The sequence below is a fragment of the Neolamprologus multifasciatus genome, chromosome 13 (assembly GCF_963576455.1).
Source record: "Neolamprologus multifasciatus chromosome 13, fNeoMul1.2, whole genome shotgun sequence".
In the NCBI taxonomy this organism is placed as follows: Eukaryota; Metazoa; Chordata; class Actinopteri; order Cichliformes; family Cichlidae; genus Neolamprologus; species Neolamprologus multifasciatus.
Window position 1 is genome coordinate 20,685,096 of NC_140451.1, and position 23,799 is coordinate 20,708,894.

General features: G+C 39.5%; 1 protein-coding gene across 1 annotated transcript in view; it reads left to right on the forward strand.

Annotated features, from left to right (window-relative positions):
* Window positions 1-23,799, forward strand: part of LOC146505497 (protocadherin-15-like) — a 174,783-nt gene that overhangs the window by 31,480 nt on the left and 119,504 nt on the right. The window contains exons 3-4 of the mRNA XM_085181679.1: window positions 9,221-9,235; window positions 10,987-11,052. Of these exons, the coding sequence (XP_085037805.1) occupies window positions 9,221-9,235; window positions 10,987-11,052 (81 nt within the window). The remainder of the gene's footprint in view (window positions 1-9,220; window positions 9,236-10,986; window positions 11,053-23,799) is intronic.

The following is a 23,799-nucleotide window of genomic DNA, read 5'->3' on the forward strand; positions in this document are numbered from 1 at the left end:
TGTGCCATGTGACATCAGCCTACCTTCTTCACTCCTACAGTTTGCATCTTTATGCCTGTTAGCCTCTCTTTCCTTCTCTTCGCATCTGCACATCCATTTTGACCCACAACTGTTTGTCTATTTTTGGGATTGTCTGATTAGGACCCAGATGTGCAGACTGTGACTGGCTGCGGCAGAGGCTTGTGGAGTGGGGGAGCGTTGGACTGAACGGGCGGGGGGGGGGAGAGGGGGAAGGGGTTTTAATCTGCTTGCCAGTAGGTTGTAATCAGGCTCCGGGAAGGACAAGAAGCATGGTTGGGGGGGGAGGGGGGGAGGGGGGGGGAGGGGGGGGAGGGGGGGGAGTGGGGGCCCTCTTGTTAAGATGGCTCCTGCGCTGCCCAGGACAGGCTCATCCTAAAGCTCAGTATGTGAACACGTGTGTCTGGTGAACTGTTCACTGGGAGCGTGATTGCAACCTTTACCCTGCTGTCTGTGTGGTTAACCCCACAGACAGACATAGAGGGGCAGCAAGGGGGTGGGGGAGAAACTGAAGAAGAGTAGGGGAGGAAGTCTCTGAAAGGGATTACACATCAGTAAAGTAATCCCCTTCTCTCTTACATTGTAAGCCACTAATGGATTTGATGATGTTGCAGGAATTCATTTCAGTTTCTGAGTTTCATCTTCACATTTACAATAACTACTACAGTCCTATTTTTCAATTTTTTTTTTTAACCACATAGTCATTCTTTCCACATGTGATCGTTTAAAGTTAGAACATCAAATTAATTAAACAGAGAGACCCACAGAGACACACCACTAATGATTTTTAAGGAAAAAAAGAGACTCAAATTGAGATTGACAATGATTGCACTCCTTCAAACCAGAATAGGAACAATGCAAATAGCACAGTCTGTCTCAACATACTATAAACTTAGCTGTGTGTGTGTGTGTGTGTGTGTGTGTGTGTGTGTGTGTGTGTGTGCGTGTGTGCGTGTGTCCCTTTTTTCCCCCCTCTCATGTATGACAATAGTGAATGGATAAATGTATATGGAGCACACAGGACCCTGGATTCACAGATTCTCAACGGTTGTTTTGTAATCCTTAAATACATGAATAAATATTAATTACATGAGTAAACACATAAATAAATATGTCTGGGAAATAAATCTTTAGAACTGTTAGTTTTATTTTCTGCCGCTGCTGTTGGTTGGTGTGAAATGCAATCTGGGACGCACTGCTGTGCCAAATTCGCACAGAGACACTGCCCGAACTACAACCACACCCCATTCGTTTGCATAATGCATGATTAGAAAAAAGAAGCTTCAGGAAATAAAAGTCTGCAGTTGTTCTAAATGACACCACGTAGTTATAATAAAAACGGCATGAAAAATATGTTGAGCTTCACTGTAAAGACTTGTTGAACTGGAGTATATATGCGTGAAAAAGCAAGACAACCATGCAAAGAGCATTAGTGAATACATCTGAAATCAGTTTCCCACTGATGGTGTTTGCTCATTAAAAACTGCACTGAAGAGCAGATGGCAAGTCAGAATTTTCTGTATGTAAAATGAAGCATATCTACCTGAAAACAGTGCATCATGGAGTGGTGTAAAGCTTTATCTTGTTACAACTGATGTGTGTTTTTAAAGCTAAATGTTGGTTCTAAACTCAGGGCTTTGAGAGACTATTTGACTATTAACAAATATAACAGCACATAATTTGAATCAAGGCATTGATTGTAAAATATTAATTGATCTTATAGATTACCGTTTAGCATCAAGAGCCAATTTAGGCTTTGATAGCAAGCCTTTGTGGACAACTGCCCTTAACCCTAATTGATATAACACAGAATTCTCATCTGCATATGCAGCCAGAACTGGATAGCTACCCTCTGCCCTCTGACCATCTTTTTCGAAGCCCAACTGGACCTGTTTCAGAATTCCCCGCTGGACATGGATCTGTGCAAAATAAACTCCGCCAATCCAACTGGGAAATTAAAACCGTGTCCATGTTTGCTCTGTCTCTACTCATCCCTGCCCTGGGCTCTCTGCCACCCCAGGGATTAGTCATGACTCTAACCTCCAACCTTGAAGTTTTTCTAAATGGATTTTGGTCAAACCGGAGATCAGCCGACATTCCTCCCTCAGAGAGCCTACTGGTGTTGTGTCTGAAAGATGAGGGGGGGGGGTATGGAAAATACAAGAAATTATGTCATCAAGATTTTCCTGTCAGAATAACTTTCCATAGGCTGTGTTAGACATTTCCTTATCATCACACAGAGCCTGATATTTATATGAAAGTGGGGAAGCGTTCATGATTATGTACGGACATATGGTACAAGTCATTTTATGATAAGAGAAGCTTTGTGTTGAGTTGGCTGTTTGCCATCCATCTACAGGATGAGAGATGAGTTCCAACTTTCCTCTCCTTTGCTTTTGCCCTTTCTCATCCCCCCCCCCCCCCCCCCCCCCCCCACTGTCCCTTTTTTGATCCCATGCCTATTTTGACAGTTTTTAATGAGTGCCAACATCTAGAGAGGGCAAATACAGTTCACTTCAGTTTGTGAAATCGTTTGCATTTCTTAGTTATTTAAATAAGATACTTCTTATCCTTTGTAGGTTTGTTGCAGATGTCTACGGTATTGATTGAGACAGCACGGCCCTCCTGGACCACATGCTTGTTAGGTTAGTTGTCCTTTAAAGTCCGTTTTCTGAGATATCCACTCCCTTGGAGCAGCAGTTTGATTTATTGGTTGCTAAAAAGCTGCATTTGGAGATGAAGCCACGGGAAAGCACAGGCTGTTGGAGGGGTGGCAGGTAAAAAATGCCTTCTGAAACTATATGTCAGTGAGCAAAATTCATATCATTATAGGTATGGTACTCCAGCAATGTAGTAAGCTGCCTTAAAAAGGCTTGAATTGCTTAAAAGATTGTCAGAAGACTGTCTGATTATTAAAATAACATTGAAAGAAATGTGTACAGGAGAAAAACATACTACGTATATACTATGTAGTATGTAGTCTAGTATTATCTACTTGTAGTACGAGGAGTGCAGAGATTCCCTTAACAAGCCCTAAATAATCCAGTGTGCCATCATGAATTTTAACTTTGATTTATTTAACCATTATGACTATTTAAAAATCCTGAAAAGTTAAGCAGATGGTGTTTGTTCAGATAAAGCCTATAATCTCATATTTCATGACTTTTCATAGCATGCCTTTATTTATCATATAGTGAATTTTTTTGGGAGGTTACCACTTATATCTGTAACTGTCTTTTTGGAGTCTTTTATGACTCTTATTGAAATCTGTATAAAATACTATGCTCAGCATTTGCAGTATACCTGGTTGCCTAGTAACAGATATTGTTTACACATATCTTGGTTTAAAGTAGAGATGGACCGATCCGATATTAGGTATCGGTATCGGTCCGATACTGACCCAAATTCCTGGATCGGATATCGGCGAGAAATAAAAAATGTAATCCGATCCATTAAATATCAAAAAAGCACCTCATAAAACTTGCTACAAGGCATAACCCGGCTCATAACCATAGCACTCGCAGCAGTGTGCATCACGTGATAGAGCGGCTGTGTGCTACCAAACCAGCATTTCATCTCCGAGGACGTTTTCCCAGAGAGAAGTAAAGCAAGTGTGTAAGTTCATCTCTGAATGTTTGTAAAGCATTCCCGCGTTAAGATTAACAACCAATATATGGAGCGACTGCCTCTCTGTCTCTCTCTCTCTCCTGCTGCTACTTCAAAGGTGAAACTGATCAATGATCAGCTGATCAGCTTTTCTGTCGCGAGTCTGTCTCTCTTGTTTGTTTTTGGCCCACTTTGCACCAGAAAGAGGAAACCAGCGGCTAAACAACAGCAGCACGTTTAAGCTTGATAAGCTGTTGTTAGAATTTATTTAATATTACTTTCTACACCAGGATCCTTTTCTATGCAGCTGACGGCTGGTAACTGTGCAGGGGCGGATCTAGCAAAGTTTAGCCAGGGGGGCCGATAGGGCATGAACAGGGAAAAGGGGGCACAAAGACATACTTTTCTTTCTTATTCTCATTTAAAATGTCTAGCTTTTAATAAATAATTATCTGACTCTTACACCCAAAGTTTTAATCTGATGTAAAAAAAAATATATAAGTCCATTACTGTATATAGTAACTGTTAATTCTAATATACCCTAGTAAGCTATAGTACTTTTTCCTTTTGGGAAGGTACCATCTGTGCAGTCTGCAATTTTGTTGAAGAAAGATGTTGAATCTATTTAATTATTCTTGAAAAACAATTTATTTCTGTGCATTTTCCTCCCTGCATCAAATTAAATTTGATTACATCGATTAAGCATCATGAGGAAGAGGGTGGTTCCCTATTTTTTTTTGCTGGGAGTTTGCAACCCTATTAGTTAGGTTGCTTAATATTTCTGCTAAGTACTCTTTAAAATACCAGAATAGGAAGGATGGAGCAGGTTTAAGTTTATTAGATTGGTATTGCTGAACTATGAAATATTTTGGGCGCAGTGTATTTTTTACATACAGGTATAACAGAATAGCTTTAGTGTTGTTATTTATTTAAACGTGAGTATAAACTTATACAAAATGCAGCAAGATATTAAAAAAAAAACAGTTTTATTGATTAAAAAACACTATATCGGATTCATATCGGTATCGGCAGATATCCAAATTTATGATATCGGTATCGGTATCGGACATAAAAAAGTGGTATCGTGCCATCTCTAGTTTAAAGACTGCTATAACATAAGCCAGAGCTGATAAGTGAATATATAGGGGATTGTAGCTAGATTTAAATAATTACTGCAGGGCTGAAGGGGTCGCTGATGGGATGTTGTGACAGCGAAGAGCAGAGTGTGTGACAGGTCGAGTGGAGAACCAGGCAGGTTGCTAGCGGGGGAACCATAGCTGAACTGAGCAGAGAGCAAGCAAATAAAGAGTGAAATGTGGCTGCAAACTGGGGCGGGGCAGTGTGGACACTCAATGAGAGAGAGGCTGCAAGTCCAGTGTAGAGGAGGCAGATGTGCATGAGAAGACAAACTTGAACTCTTCTACAAAAAAAAATAGCAGGGTGGTGCAGTGGTGAGCACTGTCGCCTCACAGCAAGAAGGCCCTGAGTTCAAATCCAGTCAGAGGCCTTTCTGGTTAGAGTCTGCATGTTTCCCCCGTGACTATGCGGTTGTCCCCCGGTCTACCACCAATCTCACTGGTGATTCTAAATTAACCATAGGTGTGGATTTAAACACGGATGGTTGTCTCTTGACAAATTGGTGCCCTGTCCAAAATGTACATCCACTTTTCCATAACATTCTTCTTTTACAGCAGTAGTGTTGCTGTGACTTTTATTATTTTTTTACCTTTATGATATGCAATCAAAACAACATAAAACAATTGTAAAACTAAAAGCTCTAAAACCTAATGTTGAACATTGATTTCTGTCAAAAATAGTTATTTAAAAAATGACTTCTTTGCTCTCACTGCTGCTGTTGCAGGATGGCATTAAAATCTAGGTAATTTAAAGTGCTGGTGGTCCTGGTTTTAAAATACAAAAATGTCAGGCTCAAAGCACTTAATGTTTTCATTTACATTGTCATAAGAATTCTCAACTCTCTGCTCCTTTGTTAAATGTTATCTTCTAGCTGGGACTTGTTTTGTTCAATTTCAAGCATTTTGCAAGTTGATTGAGGCTTGCTTGCAATCATTTTTTTTCCAACTGACTTTCTGTAAGACGAGCAGTAATCATTTCGTAATTGAAGTTTTACGGCTTTGAGTCAACATTGTTAGGTTGATTAGTGAGAAGATCTCTTTAGGTGAGAGCAAATTACCCCAAGGTCAAAATTAGAAGATTTTGATTGTCTGTGGATTACACTTCTGAAGTGTACAGTGCCCCAGTTTCCTTTAGTGATTGAATGCTGTTTGCTGCATTTGTCTCATCTTTATGAATCTTAAAACCCCATAGCCACCCAATAATCCTTTCATTTGGAAAGCAGATTTTTGAGTCATGATTTTTTTTCTTATTAGATTTACTGATATAACCTCTTACTGTAATCTGTTAATAAACGAGAGTTAATAGACGAGAGCAATAACACAAATTAAAATGTACAGTTCTTTCATCGAAATAAAAATTTGCAGTGCTACATCGGTATGTCAACCAGCCAAACCTGTGAATTAACTTTAGAAACCAAATTAATACTTTGTGTCTCTTGGCGTAGCTTCAGCGTAGGCCATTATGCCTTTTGTACATAAAATTTTTCAACACAGCATGAGAGGTGGGATCAAATATGTCTGCACTTTGTCCATCTGGGGAGCTTAAGCTGATTCTGATTGCATTATTCAGTGCTGCTTAAAGCACTTTTCAGTCTTTCTTTACAATATCTACACCACAAATCAAGTGAATGAAGTGGAGTATGCTGTTTTCACACAATCTTTACACATAAAATTTCCATGCCAGCATGTGTGGTTGTGCATACAGCATGACATCGTTACTGCACATTCTCTTGAAATTTTCTCACAACTATTCCTGATGGTGTGACTCAAATATCCCACTTTCTTTACTTTACCTGTACATAGAGAAGTGAAGTGGAGCTAAAAAAAAAACCCAGTTCTTTCATCTACTGACGTATGACACTCCATCACTGACTTCCTCATTCACTTTCGATTTGTATTGACCGTTGCCTACAGCTCTTTTCAATGTGTGTGCTGCTTTGATATTGGCACATACCAAGTCATCAGCCTTTTTGAATTGCAACCACGACATTGTACCCAAAAATAAGTATTATAGGAGGCATAGGCTTTCTATTATTAAATCTGGTTAAAAATACACAAAGACTGCCTAAGAGCGTTAACTGACTTCAGTTATCAGATCTTATGCTGCTGCCTATCGCTCTTTTTCAGCTTTGCAGTCAACTGTATCATTTGTTCCAACTTTTCTGCTGTTTTGCTTTTGAATTGTTTCCTATTTTTATTGCTTGAAGGGTCTTCATAAGATAGACACAACATTCACAGCTCGCAGAATAGTTACACTTTGATCCTTATCTGTTTTCTTCCCTATAGCTGTACACGTCACATATGTGTAGCATCATGTCGCTCCTGTATACCATCCTCTTTTTTTTTTCCTCCATAGTATTGTATAAAAACTTGCCCTTTCCTTGCAGTGTAAAACAGACTTCCTTCTGCACATACACACAAAAAAATCTTTTCTATTCTCTACTTTTAGGATGGGGCAGGTCAGATTGTTAGATGAATGCATAAGTAGTTTTCTGATGGTGTTTACTTATTTTCTATATTTGTGTTTGTAATGGTCTGCCCATTTTACCCTGCATTATTATTTTGAATGCCGCAGGAAAGCACAGACTGGGGATTTTTGGTGATGCCTTTTAGCATATTCTCTTACAAATCCAAAGAGCCACAGTAAAGTGAATTGGCCAGAAAATGTCTTTTATATTCTTTCATTATGCTGGGAGGATTTTTCGATGGGAGGAAAGCCTGAAGTAAAGCGTCATTAGAAAATATCACCCGCTGCTAAAAGGTGTAAATGTGGCAAGAAGTTGGGATCATTTCCATTTTGTAGTGAACACGACAGTGAGCACACTTTGCTTCTTTGGGTTTGTGTGTGTTTGTATTCGTATCCATTTGAGTGCAGCATTACGGTTGTACTTTGATCGCAACATAGGAAAGTTATCACTGCAAATGGAGGTGCTATTCTTTATCTCTGCTTGGTTCTGCCTTTTGTCTTCAAACCAGACTCTTCACATCTTTTCTCTCCCACTGCCGCAACTACCACTTAAAGCCACACACACACACGCGCTCACACGACCGTGCGCCCGGCTAAACACTGCTCTAACACACATATGCAAAACTAACAAAACAGACCGCCTGTGATCCCTTAAAGAGCTTCTCAAAATGAGTGCAAGTAACTTTTATTATGCGCGCTTGCACACGCATGCATACACATGCATACACACGCATGCACGCGGTCACACTCTTCTACTTCTACTTCACACACAGTATATTCTCTCAGAGCAGATTTGCATACTGATTTTGATGTTGCTTGTTGTTTATGTCTCAGATTGCGTGGTGTGACCCAGTTGCTCTGTTCATTTTGTCGCTATTAAAGAAAATTCTATTTTTTCAGCTGAAAGGTGCAGGTTTCCTAATTGCTATAAACTCATGGAACTTTAAAATTTACACGTCAGTACATCTCGTGAATTAGCTGTGCAACATCGGGATGGTTTAATAACTGTGAGGAATTTTAGATTAGAAAATGTACTCTATGCCTTTTAACATAGTGTCTCTTACTGACAATAGATCTTCACTTTGACAGTAAAGGACCAAAGCAAAGATGTTTTATATGGATGCAAATTCTAGCCCCAGATAAAACGTTAATAAAATTTAGATTAGGGAGAACAAGAAACTGAAAATGCGGTTATTTGCATAAAATATCCCCTCTTCTAGCCTCAGGTTTTCATTGCTATTTAATTGCTAATTATTGTGTGTATCTACAGTTTGCAAATGGCCATAATTTTTTTTTTAAATGCAACAACATCACATTCAGGTTTTTTATCACTGATTAATATGCACTTTCAAACCACTACATTAGTAAAGGCTCATGGGTATGCATATTTAATAAGAAAACTATCCTGGCAACAGGTGCATAGTTGCACAACTGAAGTCAAGCAGAAGGTGGGTGTGAAACATTAGAGTGCTGACTGTTGATGTGGTGTCATTATCTCCATCTCTGATTACATGTAATGTCAGACGACTCCACCTGAAAGCAAGCTGCTTCAGATTCAATGAATAACAAGACGGAGGCTATTTAAAAGAAGGACAGAAATATGTTTTGAGTAACTAGTAAAAGGCTTCTGCTGACCTTCCACATTCTTTTTCTCTTTCACAAGCACAGAATTTAAACTTTAACTTGATTTCATTTTTCCTGCATACAACATTTCTCAAAACAGTCAGCTGCTGGCAGAAAGTTAGATCGACTGGCCATTTCTCCAAAAACTGTGTGGGGTTTGCTAACACCCACAATTTTGAGAGGTCTCTTGAGTTTATATTCTATTAAACTGCCTGTCTTCAGCCCTGTTTTCTAATATCTCTTCCTATTTTATGATGATATTTTTTTCTCTTTCTTCCTAAAATCAGAGCTGTTAACAGTTTCATGCTTGTTTTCCTCTCATGCTTCTGCTCTGCTTCCCTCTGGTTACACTAACCTCTGACTCCTTCAGACTGGCACTATGAGGGTAAGAGGGCAATCATCTGTTGTGTGTTTTCCTTTTGTATTTTAACATTCCCATATTCTCCCCTTTTGCCATTTCTCTCTACCTCTTCTATGAATGACATTTAATCCTGAGCTTTCCTTACATTGGCTGTGGAGAGCGTTGCCTTGCAGCACCTATTCATCTGGGCTAGACGTTTTCCTTTCTCCTGTCTCCACCTCTCCTGCTGCCCCATCTGCCGTTGTCTGTCAAGCTGCCATTACCTGTGTCCCATGTGCTCGTACCATCTAGCTGCTGTGACCTCCATCTGTGAAGCCATTCTCGTCAGTGCTCTGCTTATGATGTCGCCACATGCTTTCACCACCCTGCTTGTCTGGTGTCACTATCGCACAGTCCATTGCTGCTGATGGTTCTGTGGCAGCAGTCATTGATGCCACCTGTTGTAAAATGATACATCAGCATGACAGCATCTGTGTGACACTGAGAGAAAATGTTGACATTCATTTCCTTACAGCTGCGAAATATGAACAGTGTCAGTTTTTTTTTATCAATTAATTTGCAATTTTAGCATAATTCTGTGGCATACCATATATGAGCACTTTATTTACGATTACTACTGTGACTACTGTTCATGTAAATGTAGTGCTGTCACTAGGAGTGATGATACCACTGTAATTTCAGCATTTATTTTTCTTCATGAAATATAAATCTTTAGACATCATTTGAAAATATAATACACTGCTCAAAAAAAGTTTAAGGAACACTTTGAAAACACATCAGATTACAGTAGGCAAAACAAATCATGCTGGATATCTGTACTGATATGTACTGGGTAATGTGTGCTGTCATGAAACTTATCAACCTCACAGGGACTTAAAAAGTGAAAAAAAAAAAAACGGTGTTCTGTCAAAATTTAATTGGATTAACTTAAACATGTCCCCCTATTCTATATAGAACTGAAGGGTTTGCGCACAGCACTCACTAGAGGATGTGAGGCCCTCAGACCAGCCCTCAGAGAATCATACCAGTGGCCTGCTGGAGTGCTAATTTTGTAGTGCTCATCCTCTGCAAAGGAGCAGATACTGGTCATGCAGATGGGTTAAGGACCTTCTAGGGCCTGTCCACCTCTCCTGTCTCTTAGAATCTCTTGTTGGAGTTGGACTACCTGTGCAAGGGTCCAGGTATTGCCTCATCCTAACAGTAGTGACACTGACCCTAGCCAAATTGAAAATTAGTTAAAATACAGTTAAAAGATGAGGAGGGGAAAATGCCTCCCCCTTTAAAACCATTCCCATTTTGGGGTTTGTCTCATTGTTGCCCCTCTAGTGCACCTGTTGTTAATGTCATTAACACTAAAGCTGCTGAAACTGATTAACAACCCCCTCTGCTACTTAACTGATTAAGTTAACTGATTGAGTTGATGATGGTAAATGGTAAATGGCCTGTATTTGTATAGCGCTTTACTAGTCCCTAAGGACCCCAAAGCGCTTTACACATCCAGTCATCCACCCATTCACACACACATTCACACACTGGTGACGATGAAGTAAATTAAACTGATTAAGTGTTCCTTGAATATTTTTTTTGTTTGTTTGTTTGGTTTTTTGAGCAGTGTATATATGAAATGATTATATTCCCAGTTTGGTAAAACTGCTATCTCTGCTTTAGGTGTTCACTATTGTTCTTTATCATTGTGTCATTCTGGTGATGTAACCAGAATTAAATGAATATCATATGCAGACATAGTTTTTAATTTTTTTTTCTTGCATACGCAGAGTGTAAGCTGTCCCGGCCTGGTCCCCCTGCAACCATAGTCACCGTTGACGAGGAGAGCCCAAATGGTACGTGCCAGTTTCACGCCTATGTTTCTGTCTGTGTTCCCACGTCACAATGTATTCCAATGTATGGTAATTGCTACTGCACTTAAACGTTGTGTATTGCACTGTTGGGATTTGGTACAGAGTGTTTTTTGTCATGAATACATAGATTGGTACTTATATAGCGCAAGCTAAATAAGCCTCATTCAGCCAGTCATACACTCAAGCACTATTTTCTATGCCAAAGTGCTTTTATTATAATATAATTTTTCATCTAGTGTGGACTTGTAGTTTATGGTAAATGGTTCTTATATAGTTCTTTTCTACTCAATCTGAGCACTCAAAGTGCTTTACACAACTTGTACATTGACCCAAGCACTTCCTATCTAAAATTCACACACACATTCATACTTTGATGGATGCATTGGAGTATGAATGCAGGGTTAGTAGCTTTCCCAAGGACATTTGGCATGTAGACTGGAGCAGACTGGGATCGAACTGCCAACTTTCCAGTTAGTAGGTGGCCTGCTCTACCACATGAGATACAGCCACAGTTGATGGCGCTTGATACGGATAGTTGGTTATAAGAGATGTTATGTCTAAGATGTCATAATTTTGATTGTGCTTTAAATTAAAGATCAGTTCCCTGCGTTTTCGATGTGTACATTGGTGCTGTTCTCCCAGGGTGAATCAGAAATATGCCTGTGTGTGTGCATCTGAATGAATACAGATGGTGTTTGGCATACAGACGTGATGTGGGGCTCCATTAATGAGTTGTCTGCTCCCTGCGCAGGTTGTATTTGGTATAGTTGTGCTTCAGCAGTACACAAATCACTGAACCATAGATCAGACATGCAGCGTTTGAGTGGATCAGGTGAAACTGTTCAGCTCCTCCCCTTCTTTTCTCCCTTCATCTTCTCTCTGGCCTCTCCGTTAACTGTTTCTACGTTATAGCAGTCTCTGTTTTTTTGTGAGTGTTTGCCGTCTGGATTATGCTGATGAGTATGTCTTTACATGTAAATATGTGCCTGCATGTGACAACTGTTACTTGGGAGGTGCTATATGTTCACTGAGGGAATGAGAAATGCTTTTCCCTAAATGGAGCAGGTGTGTCTTTGTCTCACTCATCTCTCCCTGCAGATATTAGTACTGCAGGTTAACAGAGTTTAATGAGCTGCTCTCAGTACAGATGGCATCCAGAGCTTATTTATACAGCCAAAATACAATTTCACAGATGCTCCACTTACAGAGTACACTGTATGCACTCTGGGCACTGTTTTTGTTTTTTTGTTTTTTGTTTTGTTTTTTTTATTGCTTGTGTATCTTACAGAGAGGAATCATATGTTCATAAATGCATGCACATTATGTGAATATTTGTATCCCGAGAGTACAAATGACTCTCTGTGTCAGATCAGGTCACCTATTCATCAGTGCAATAAAAAAAAACAATTCAGGCCGTCATAGTGTCTCACCTACTCCTTCCTCTGTGCGTGTGTGTGTGTGCATGCAGCTGTGATTTGGGGCTTTGATCGATTGCTTGGGGAATTTGTGAGATGGAGGTAGCCAAGCCTGTATCCGAAAGCCTCTCTCGCCCCACATGTGCCTATGCACTGTGTGAGGGATTTGCACTAATCTTCCTCATAAAGCTCTCATTTACCTGGGATATGGGTCTCTTCTGGCTCCACCATCCTTTTATTTATCTCTCTGTGATGAAACAGGCGGAGCCCATCCTCACCATAATGGAATGTAAAACAGGAAACCTGCTGTTATTGACCAAAGCAATTATCCATCTAAATGTGTTTCATTTCTTCTCTTCTGTCACACAGAAACCATACAAATGGCACATAATAAGATCCCATCTCTTCGGAGCATTTGCCTTTACATTCATTCATGTGTGTGAATGGGAAAGCAAACAACATAATCACTCTTCTGTCTGGCTTTGTTTGGTCAGGGTCAGAAAAGATAGACAAACAAATAAATATATAATCCTCTTCCCCCTGCCTTCTCAGAAGAACAAATTTGATCTGAGGCAGAAGAGCCAAGAAAGTATACGGTTCCCTGTGGAGGAGGTGTGCTGCTCAGAAACATAATAACATTTGCAACTGTCAAAGCGCTGTATCAGGAGTTGTTCATTTATTGATTGTCTGTGAAGATTTATATTTGACTCAGCTAAGAGGATAGTACTTGGTATGGACGTTGTGAAAGAAGTACATTTTCTTGTCCTGTTTCATTTCGGTTTGCTTTTTTTTTTTCTTTTCTTTTTTGTTCTTGGAGGTTCTTATTTTAGAAAAAGGAGAGAAATCAGGAGGGGATAGCAGCACAGTTGCTCAAATGAAGCATAACATGTTTAATTTATCTGAGCTGTTGCTTCTGCAGATCCACTGACAGGTGCCAGGCGCAACACATAAAGTCTCACTCACTCCATGAGTCGATCACAATTGGCAAGCTTGTTTTCTATAGGCTCCTTTGCTTATTCAGCCCATGAGCTTAATCCAAAAGCATTTAATCAGATTGGAGATATTTCTATCTCATTGTTTAGGGGCAGCTGCATACAGTGGGGCAAAAAAGTATTTAGTCAGCCACCAATTGTGCAAGTTCCCCCACTTAAAATGATGACAGAGGTCAGTAATTTGCACCAGAGGTACACTTCAACTGTGAGAGACAGAATGCGAAAAAAAAATCCATGAATTCACATGGTAGGATTTGTAAAGAATTTATTCGTAAATCAGGGTGGAAAATAAGTATTTGGTCAATAACAAAAATACAACTCAATACTTTGTAACATAACCTTTGTTGGCAATAACAGAGGTCAAATGTTTACTATAGGTCTTTACCAGGTTTGCACAAACAGTAGCTGGTATTTTGGCCCATTCCTCCATGCAGATCTTCTCAAGAGCAGTGATGTTTTGGGGCTGTCGCCGAGCAACACGGACTTTCAACTCCCGCCACAGATTTTCTATGGGGTTGAGGTCTGGAGACTGGCTAGGCCACTCCAGGACTTTCAAATGCTTCTTACGGAGCCACTCCTTTGTTGCCCGGGCGGTGTGTTTTGGATCATTGTCATGTTGGAAGACCCAGCCTCGTTTCATCTTCAAAGTTCTCACTGATGGAAGGAGGTTTTGGCTCAAAATCTCACGATACTTGGCCCCATTCATTCTGTCCTTAACACGGATCAGTCGTCCTGTCCCCTTGGCAGAAAAACAGCCCCATAGCATGATGTTTCCACCCCCATGCTTCACAGTAGGTATGGTGTTCTTGGGATGCAACTCAGTATTCTTCTTCCTCCAAACACGACGAGTTGAGTTTATACCAAAAAGTTCTACTTTGGTTTCATCTGACCACATGACATTCTCCCAATCCTCTGCTGTATCATCCATGTGCTCTCTGGCAAACTTCAGACGGGCCTGGACATGCACTGGCTTCAGCAGCGGAACACGTCTGGCACTGCGGGATTTGATTCCCTGCCGTTGTAGTGTGTTACTGATGGTGACCTTTGTTACTTTGGTCCCAGCTCTCTGCAGGTCATTCACCAGGTCCCCCCGTGTGGTTCTGGGATCTTTGCTCACCGTTCTCATGATCATTTTGACCCCACGGGATGAGATCTTGCGTGGAGCCCCAGATCGAGGGAGATTATCAGTGGTCTTGTATGTCTTCCATTTTCTGATGATTGCTCCCACAGTTGATTTTTTCACACCAAGCTGCTTGCCTATTGTAGATTCACTCTTCCCAGTCTGGTGCAGGTCTACAATTCTTTTCCTGGTGTCCTTCGAAAGCTCTTTGGTCTTGGCCATGGCGGAGTTTGGAGTCTGACTGGTTGAGGCTGTGGACAGGTGTCTTTTATACAGATGATGAGGTCAAACAGGTGCCATTCATACAGGTAACGAGTGGGGGACAGAAAAGCTTCTTACAGAAGATGTTACAGGTCTGTGAGAACCAGGGATTTTCCTTGTTTGAGGTGACCAAATACTTATTTTCCACCCTGATTTACGAATAAATTCTTTACAAATCCTACCATGTGAATTCATGGATTTTTTTTTCACATTCTCTCTCACACAGTTGAAGTGTACCTCTGGTGCAAATTACTGACCTCTGTCATCATTTTAAGTGGGGGAACTTGCACAATCGGTGGCTGACTAAATACTTTTTTGCCCCACTGTATGTGGAGAGAGAAAAGAATCGAGTAGAGAGAGAGCTTCCTGCAAGAGCAGCGAGGAATCGGAGTATCCATAAATAAGCATGCTCTCTCTGAACTTGGCTCTGTAAATTCACGATTTGTATCAACTGTTGCCTGAAGCGTGTGAATATCCCGTTAACCCCCCTGTTTATCGAGCAGTTTACGTAGTTTAGGAAATCATAAATGAGTGTTACTGAAGGGCTTTCATAAAGGGAAGTCAATCTAGCAAAATGAAATGCAGTGTGCTGCTAAGGTAGATCCAGTCTGAACTCTGATAAGTAGTCGCATTTTGATCAGTGCTGACAGGCACTAACACAATCAAAGTAAAAATCCTCCACAGACAAGTTGTTACTTATTTGATTGTCATGTAAAGATTTTTATTTTTATTTTATTGCAAGTTACTGTTAATTTGTGTATTTTTTCAAAAGAAAATCTATACCTATATATAAAGTATGCTCCACGTTATTACTTAAAAGCTTATTTACTGTTGTTTTATTTTTGGCATCGCTTAATTTTTCAGTAATTTCAAGTAAACATATTTTTATGATAAAATCAGCAATTGTCTGTAATATCGCAGGTTCTTTACCTTGCAATATAAACTGCCTTGAAGCAACTGTTGTTGTGATTTGGTGCTATATAAATAACATTGAATTGAATTTCACCCCATTCTAAGATAACTAAAATGAGCACAAAATCAACCAGTGCAGAGATATAATCTCTCCAGCATGTGCCGGGTCATCCCTGGGGCCTCCTCCAGGACATGCCCACAACTCCTCACCTAGAAGACTATGACCCTCCTGAACGACCATGCTCCTCACGCTGTCTGAAGGAGAGCCCAATACATTTTGGAGGAAGTTTATTTCTGCTGCTTGTATCTTCAGTCTTATTATTCTGGTCACTACCCACAGCTCGTGGTCATAGGAGAGGGTAGGTACAAAGCTAGACCAGTTTCCTAGAAGGTAAATTGACACCTTCACTTTCACGTCCAGCTGTGTATTCACCACAACAGACAGCGTACAGTGTCCATATTACAGCAGACACTGCTCCAATCTGTCTTTAACCTCCATTCTTCCCTCACTCATGAACAGCACCCTGACATAAACAGCACCCTGACATAAACTCCTTCACCTGGGGCAGCAACTTGTTCCCGACCTGACCAGGCTGAGAACCATGGCCTCAAACTTGGAGTTGCTAATTCTTATTCCAGACACCATCCCAGTACAAGCTGAGATGAGATTCTGAGATCCTCAAATTTGACATTGTCAAATTTTTAGGCGGCACCTAAAAGTCCTGTCCATAAATATTATGACTAAAATCTTTGACAAAGGGCAGCCCTGGTGGAGACTGGCACCCAATAAGAATAAGTCTGACTTGTGCCTGACAATGTGACTTGCCTTTACCTGAAACAACAAAAAGCAACAAAAAGCTACAGACACACTATATGCACTATACGTGCTATGCTCACGGCATGTTGTAATGTGACAGGAGAAGCAAACAGTTTCTACCTCCCACCTTTGTTTTCGGGACCAAAGGTAACATCTTTTTTGAGTAGATTTGCCATCCGATCATTGGGCAGTCACATCAGCAGATAGTGTTTTCCTCACTCCCAGGAGGGTTATTGCTGCTTGGATTGGGGCTTGAGGTGTAGGAACTCTAGTTCCCGTTTCATGTGTGGCACAATCTGGAAATGTCTCCACTCTTTCAGGTAAAACAGCGATGTCTCTAATGTTCCAGTCTGGGAATTTGCCCATGTAGATAATAATAGAGGCTTTTCCCTTCAAAATGACTGAAGTGTCATTGATACTGTTATCTTATTTTCATTGATACTGTATAATTTAATGTTTGACCCAAAAGGTTTTGGTAAACAGTAATTGCATATATATTTTTCCTTTTATTATATATTTTTCCTTTTATTTTTGGTTTTACTTTTGTTTTTTTCGTCCCGTGGGACGCCAAAATATTTTTTGCAACGGACCAATGAAGGCAAACTTTAAAACGGTGACATAATTAGGAACAAACTGAATTAGCCAGTTGACAGGACGAGGGTTAGGATACACTAAATGACAGAAATTCCACAGGTGCATCTGGCACTATTACTTCTGTGCTGCCATACTGTTAAGAGAGAGAGAGAGACACTGAGGAGTTTACTTCCTAGTATATCGGGATAGACACCATATGTTGCTGGGAAAACACCAAGTTATGGTTAATTTTGTCTGTATATGTTGCTGAATGAGCTAACCTACTGTAATTATTCAATACAAAGAGTACTAATATTAGCTGATCAACTACATGTAGGTGTTATTAAGTCTAAATAATTGCCTGGTTTTCTTTCACTTTTTGTTGTTATAGATACACTTTTTTTTACCTCTTTATTTCTACTTTAATTATATTTAAAAGAAAAAAATATTATGTTCTGACCCAGAGGGCCAAGGGGCTTGCATTGTGGTGAGTGTATTGCAAATCCTGGGGAGAGGTCGTAGCCACTGAGATATACCTTGACTTACACTAATTGTTATGACAAGGCTGTCTTATTAACAAACTGTTAACAATATAATATATAATGTCATGCAAACTGAATAACTAACTTTGTTTAGTTTCATGAGGTTCATGTTCTTTTAATAAGACAATTCATAAAATGTTCCTGCCGCCGCTTCTTCACACTTGTCTCTGAACTTGCATCACATTGAGTGAATACAGCACTACTAGAGTCTGTATGAAGATGAGTGAGTCACTTAAAACTTGTGGAGCACTTCAGCTGTTTTCTCTGGTTTGTTGTCAAGTCCTTCCCCTCGCTGCTTCATTGGTGTGTTGGGTTTTAAGACGCACGATAACTAGCACAGCGTAACCTTGACATGGAATCAAAAGATTTGAGAGAGCTGAACAAATGGCAAACACAATATGTGTCATTGCTGAATGTCTTTTTAAAGGTCTCTCAGCTCATCTGTGATGACTACTTCAGTGAGTGCTGAGTGGTGAAGGGTTTCCACGTGTGTAAGATACCAGGAGTATTCTGGTTATCTGGTATTCAAAGGGCTTGTAGGCATTTTTTAGTAAGTGTTAAATGTGTTATGTTTAAACAATTAATGAGATCCAGCCTAGATGTGTGTTTTTCTCAGTCACCAAGGACTCATTAATTTCACTCCTTAAAGTGAACTCAATCCCTCAGACTGTGTCTCTCCACCAGGGTTGTCATTAGTTCAATCATCCTCTCAAGTTGCTTCATTCCTTTATATCAACATGTTGCATAGTTAGTCTGTTTCAAGGCTTTCCCTTTCTTTATGTCGACTTATTTCTTTTCTTTTTCTTTTTATGACACAATGACTAAAGATGCTTGCACTGGCTGGGAATTAAATGTGTACTTCAGATTAGGGATCAGTTTTTTTTCAATTAAAATTGAGCCACATTTGGTTGTAGCTGAAAAAAAAAAAGTAATTTTATTCAATTAATTGCACCTGGAAGGCGGTAACATCTGTCTAAGGTTTGCCCAACAATGGGGTAGGTGTCTGGTGAAACACCCAGAGGCATGTAACACTTTCTTTTGCTTCACTAAGACAAATCTTCAAACACCTTTTAGTCCTGAATGTGACTGGACTCAAACAATAGTAGCTGTCTGGAAGGGAGCAAATTGATGTGTGGGACTTTCAGCGCCACCCTGTACAAATTGCACAGGTATAATTTGTAAGTCTTGCTCCAAGTGTGTTGAAAACTTATTGATCCCAAGAGAAAGATGAGATCCTGCGTTCCACTATTGCCCTGAACTGAAACTGTCCCTGCAATGCTGGAGCTGCCTTTGAGATCAGTACTCAGGAAATATAATTGTTATGCTTGCATTTCAACAGTATAAATGGAAAACAAAAAAGAGTTACTTATGGTTTCATCACTTAAGTGACAAGAAGATAAATCAAACTACTGCTATTCAGATGCAGAATGGTGCTATATTTTGGCAGGGGCTGTCATTAAATTCACAAATATGATGAAAAAAGCAAACAAATAAGATTATAATGTGCTTTTCATAATAGCATTATGATTGTTGTTGTGCAGAGCATGCTTTTGTTAAATCAGTTTTCTCCAGACTTCAGTTTCATTTTATATTCCACGCACTCTTAGTTGGGCATAAAGGCTCATTTATGTAGTCAAATACTTGTTATTCCACCTTTTTTCATTATAAAGGAATATATTCACTACCATACTCCTGCTGTGAAATCCATTCTATACCTAAGAAAAACAGGCACAAAGTGATGAGAGATTATTGACAGATTTTACAGTATATTACCTGAGTCTAGTAAAACCTACCGTAGAACACATAGCTAAAGACTGCAAACCATCTGGCTTAGCAGTACATTTCAGAACAGAGAAGTTCAAACCTAAAAGACTGATAAGAATTTAACCTCTTCTTAATTTTGAAATTCACCAGATGCAAGGGTGCAGAAAAAAGCATTTTCCTCCTGATTTCTGTCTTCTCTTTTGTATATTTGACTTATACAAATACATTTTAATATTACACAAAGGTGACTGAGTAAATAGAAAATGCAGTTTTTAAATGATGATTATATTTATTAAGGTGGGAAACAAAGCTATCCAAACCTACCTATGCAGAGAAACAGTAAAAGATAAGATGTCAACAAAGGATATATCATGCCACGATCTAAAGCAACTCAAGAACATGTGAGAAGCAAAGTTATTGACGTCAGTCAGTCTGGCAAGTCCAATTCTCAGGCTTTGGGAGTCCAGTGAATCACAGTGGACTTCCTAGGAAAAATACAGCAACAGTACTAGACGACTCATCCAGGGAGTCTCGAGGACTCATCTCAAATTTGCCAGAAAATATCTAATATGATCAAAAAAACCTTTGTGAAAATATTCTGTGGACTAAAGAGACAAAAGCGGAATTTTTTGAGCTCTGTTATATCTGATGTAAACCTTACGTCAGAGCAAACATGTCAATCAAACATGGTGGTGGTACTGTGATGGTCTGGGGGGCTGCTTTGCTCCGTCAGGACCCGGACGACTTGCCATAATTCCTGCCAGTTACCACAAATGCAGCTCTTGCTGCCACAACCAGTTATTAGGTTTAGTGTACGCAGTAGCTGACTACCCTCTACAGTACATTCACTTAATGCAACCTTTAAACTAACCCTAAATCTGGACTGCAGGGTTGTTTTTTGTCTTGGTGCTTGTTTAGTATTAGTCTATTCCTCACTCGCAATCGCAGACATTTAACATTAGAATTTTTTAGTAAAGTGTCTAAAAATCCAAAGTCACTCAAGGGATAGCTCTTATTCTACATAGCAGGATCTTGGGTATTTGTTTTATGCTTAATAAGTGCAATTTAGCAGAAGAGGAAACATCTGGACAAACTAGGGCCGAGACACCTAAGTGGCCAATTTATTTTTGTGGAGCTGTACATCTGTTGCTCAAACAAAAGGAGTCCTGCTGGCTTCTGTTCACATGCATGTGGGCATTAGTGAAATGAGTGCATATAGCTTGTTGTAGTAACGTTATAGTCTGTGAACATTTATGTATTTTTGAAAATGATTTTCTGTAGATGTTTGATTAAGGAGTCAATATAAAGGCTATGTTCCCTGTTCTGTGTTAGACGTGTGCACATACACAGACACAAACAAAGATTGGTCTCAGTTCTATGATCACGGCCAGTTGTCATGATTGCTAGGTCATCAACATATAATTAGAGCGTAGCTAAAAGGCCCGGATTAGTGCACAACACCTGTTCCTTGTGGATTAGAGAGCAAAACAGGAGGGGAGGGCATTTAGTGAGCCTCACTTACACACTCCATGCAGTACACAACGAATACCTCAGTAATACACTTATATATTTCTGTATATTTTGTGCCTAACAAGCTGTTTTTAATTTGGTTCAATTTATTATAAACTCTCTGCTGTCCAGGCACCAAAAGTCTTTGTTAATCAGATTGAAAGTGGCCCGCAACAGCCTGTACCTCACTGTCTACTTGCATCTAATTAGACTAGTGTGTGTGATAATTCTATTTTTTTTTTCTTCAGAAGTGGAGTACATGTTTTAGTGTTTGATGTGCAAATAAAGACACCAATTACAGTATATTGTTGAGATGAACGGTCAGCATAATTACATCTGTTCTTGTTGTAAATCGCTTTGTGCTTATCCTCATTACACTATAGAAGCAGGGCATTCATTTTTTGTGCGCTGCACTGTGTTATTATTTGCATGAAAATACTTGAATTCTTTGGGGGTTTTAAATATCAATGAAAAATGCTCAGCCTCTGAGATGCAAATAATCCCTGAGTCAAATTGCCTAATCTAAGATAATGTGTTTACTTTATGCACGATCAGGGAAAATCACAACATGTTAATTAAACGTTCCATACTTAACTCACCCAAACAATTTTGTTTTCTCTCACTACATTTTTTTTAAGGCAGCAGAAAAAAAAATGTCTGTTTTATCAGTCCCGAGGCTGGCTGATGTTAGCATACATCCCTCACTACATTATTCAGCTGGTTTTCCCAAGAATATGATGGGATTGTCACCTTAGATTAATAGTGTCATCATGGAATATGTGGAGTTTTTTTTATTATTCACATCTCTCTAAGGGAATCTTACAGTAGCCTATACGTGAAGAGACTATAGAGCAGAATGATTATTTTCCACACTGTATTGTGCACACAGGCAGCCTGGAAACTTAAACCTACAAAAGTTTGGCCTCGCCACAGAAAAACCTGGTCAACAAATAAGTGTGAAAACTTTTTACACATTCTGTCCAGGCTGTTTACATATTTAAATAAGCTTTTCAACCTACTTCAACAACTCACGGGAGAATAGAAGTGTTTTGAGTTTTTTTTTTAAAGCTGCAGCGTTAACAATGTTACCCACCATTGTTAATGGCATCATTTGCAGAAACGAAATGCAGAAAACATGACAGGTTGATTTCACATACAGTAACATGGATTATTTTGTTATTATATAAATGATATTTTGCTGAAACAGTTACTGGAACACATGTGTTTTAAGTTTCAACTAAAGCTTCAGCTGTTATAACCAACCATGTACAGCAGATGAGAAATTCCAGTGACTCCTGACCAACCTGAACTGTGTAGCACCTGTATTTGGGTATTTCTCTGTTTCTCTCTGTGTGCTGTCAGCTCCTGCTAGTTCATCTGTAACGTGTGCTTTTATTCATGGGTGTTTTTATAGCTTGTGGCTGATTAGTTTGAATTGTTTTAGCTATAACATATTTAGCTAACTGGCCAATGTTGTTGCGTTATGATAATGTTTTTTTTTTTTTTGGTTGTTGTTGATGTTTTGTCGCATCTCAATACAGCAGAAAAAAAAACAATATCACACAGTCAGGGTCAGCAGAATGTGTCATTTGGGAACAATGGCTAACAGCACCCCTGAGAAATTATGATCGGTAAAGTCTGCACTCACTAGTCCCTGTTGTTGGCTCTGCACCCATTGTCCATGCACGCCATCAGCCCTTTTGTGCTTTTCTCTTGGGCTCCAGGATTTAACTGGGAGCTGGTTTACATGCTGGTTTGTCTTCACTGTTTGTTATTGTCAGAATAAAGAGATCGTTGTGATTCTTCGTCTTCATGACTTAACACTGCATTAACATAGTGCTTGTCCTTGGAGCAATACAAGATTTGGGAGCTTTGGGAGCAAATGGAAGTATCTGTGGGTGCATTGTTCTTCAGCCCTGTTAATAGCAGCTTTGACTCTTTTGAATGGTTTTGCTTATTATCAGCAAAAAGGAATCATGGTTTTAGTTATTCATTGTATATACAGTAATATCCAAAGGTTTTGGTGGAATTATATCATTATATCCCACACATATTATAGATATGTGTGGGAACTAGCAAAGGTTGTTTCTCCTTAAACTTAGTTAAGTATGCTCTTTAGCATAAATATGTGCTGCCTGTATTATTGGATATATTTGTCAGCTGGTAATTCACATTCATCTTTTGATTAGATATAGAGGATTCATCATTCATTTTCAAACACATATAATGAGATTAAGGATTAGTTTAATCCTCACATCAGGCTGAACAGACATTAAAATGATTGGCCATTCATGTTTCATGTTTGGAGCAAGCAATACAATCTAAAAAGCAGCATGCGCAGTGTTGTGCAACAATAGAAAGATGACCACTTAGGCTAATCTGTTTATTTTTTTTTATATAAGAATCCTACTTGTTGGATAAAGCATTTTATGTAATTTGCCTTTTTTAATTATTCTGACTTTTTAGCTTTTATTTATTATTGATTTATTTACTTTTTGACAATGGAAGGACGGCAGGGCAGCTAAGAGAAAGACCAGGAAGAAGGCATGCACTTAATGGCCTGAGGGCAGATTTGAACCCAGGCCCCTCTGCTAGCCTTTGACTCACTTGCTCAATGCAGTGCGCTTAAACTGGCTACCCTAGTCAGACTCCTCACATCCAGTAACATCTCTTGTTTCACCACCTGGAGGCTGGCTGGGTCATTGTGGTGGCAGATTGACGAAAAAACACCTCTTAGGTTTTATTCTACTAAATCACACCACTGCCAGCTCTAATTCCTAAAGAGAATCGATTTATTTTTGTTCAAGGGATGACAACGATGCTT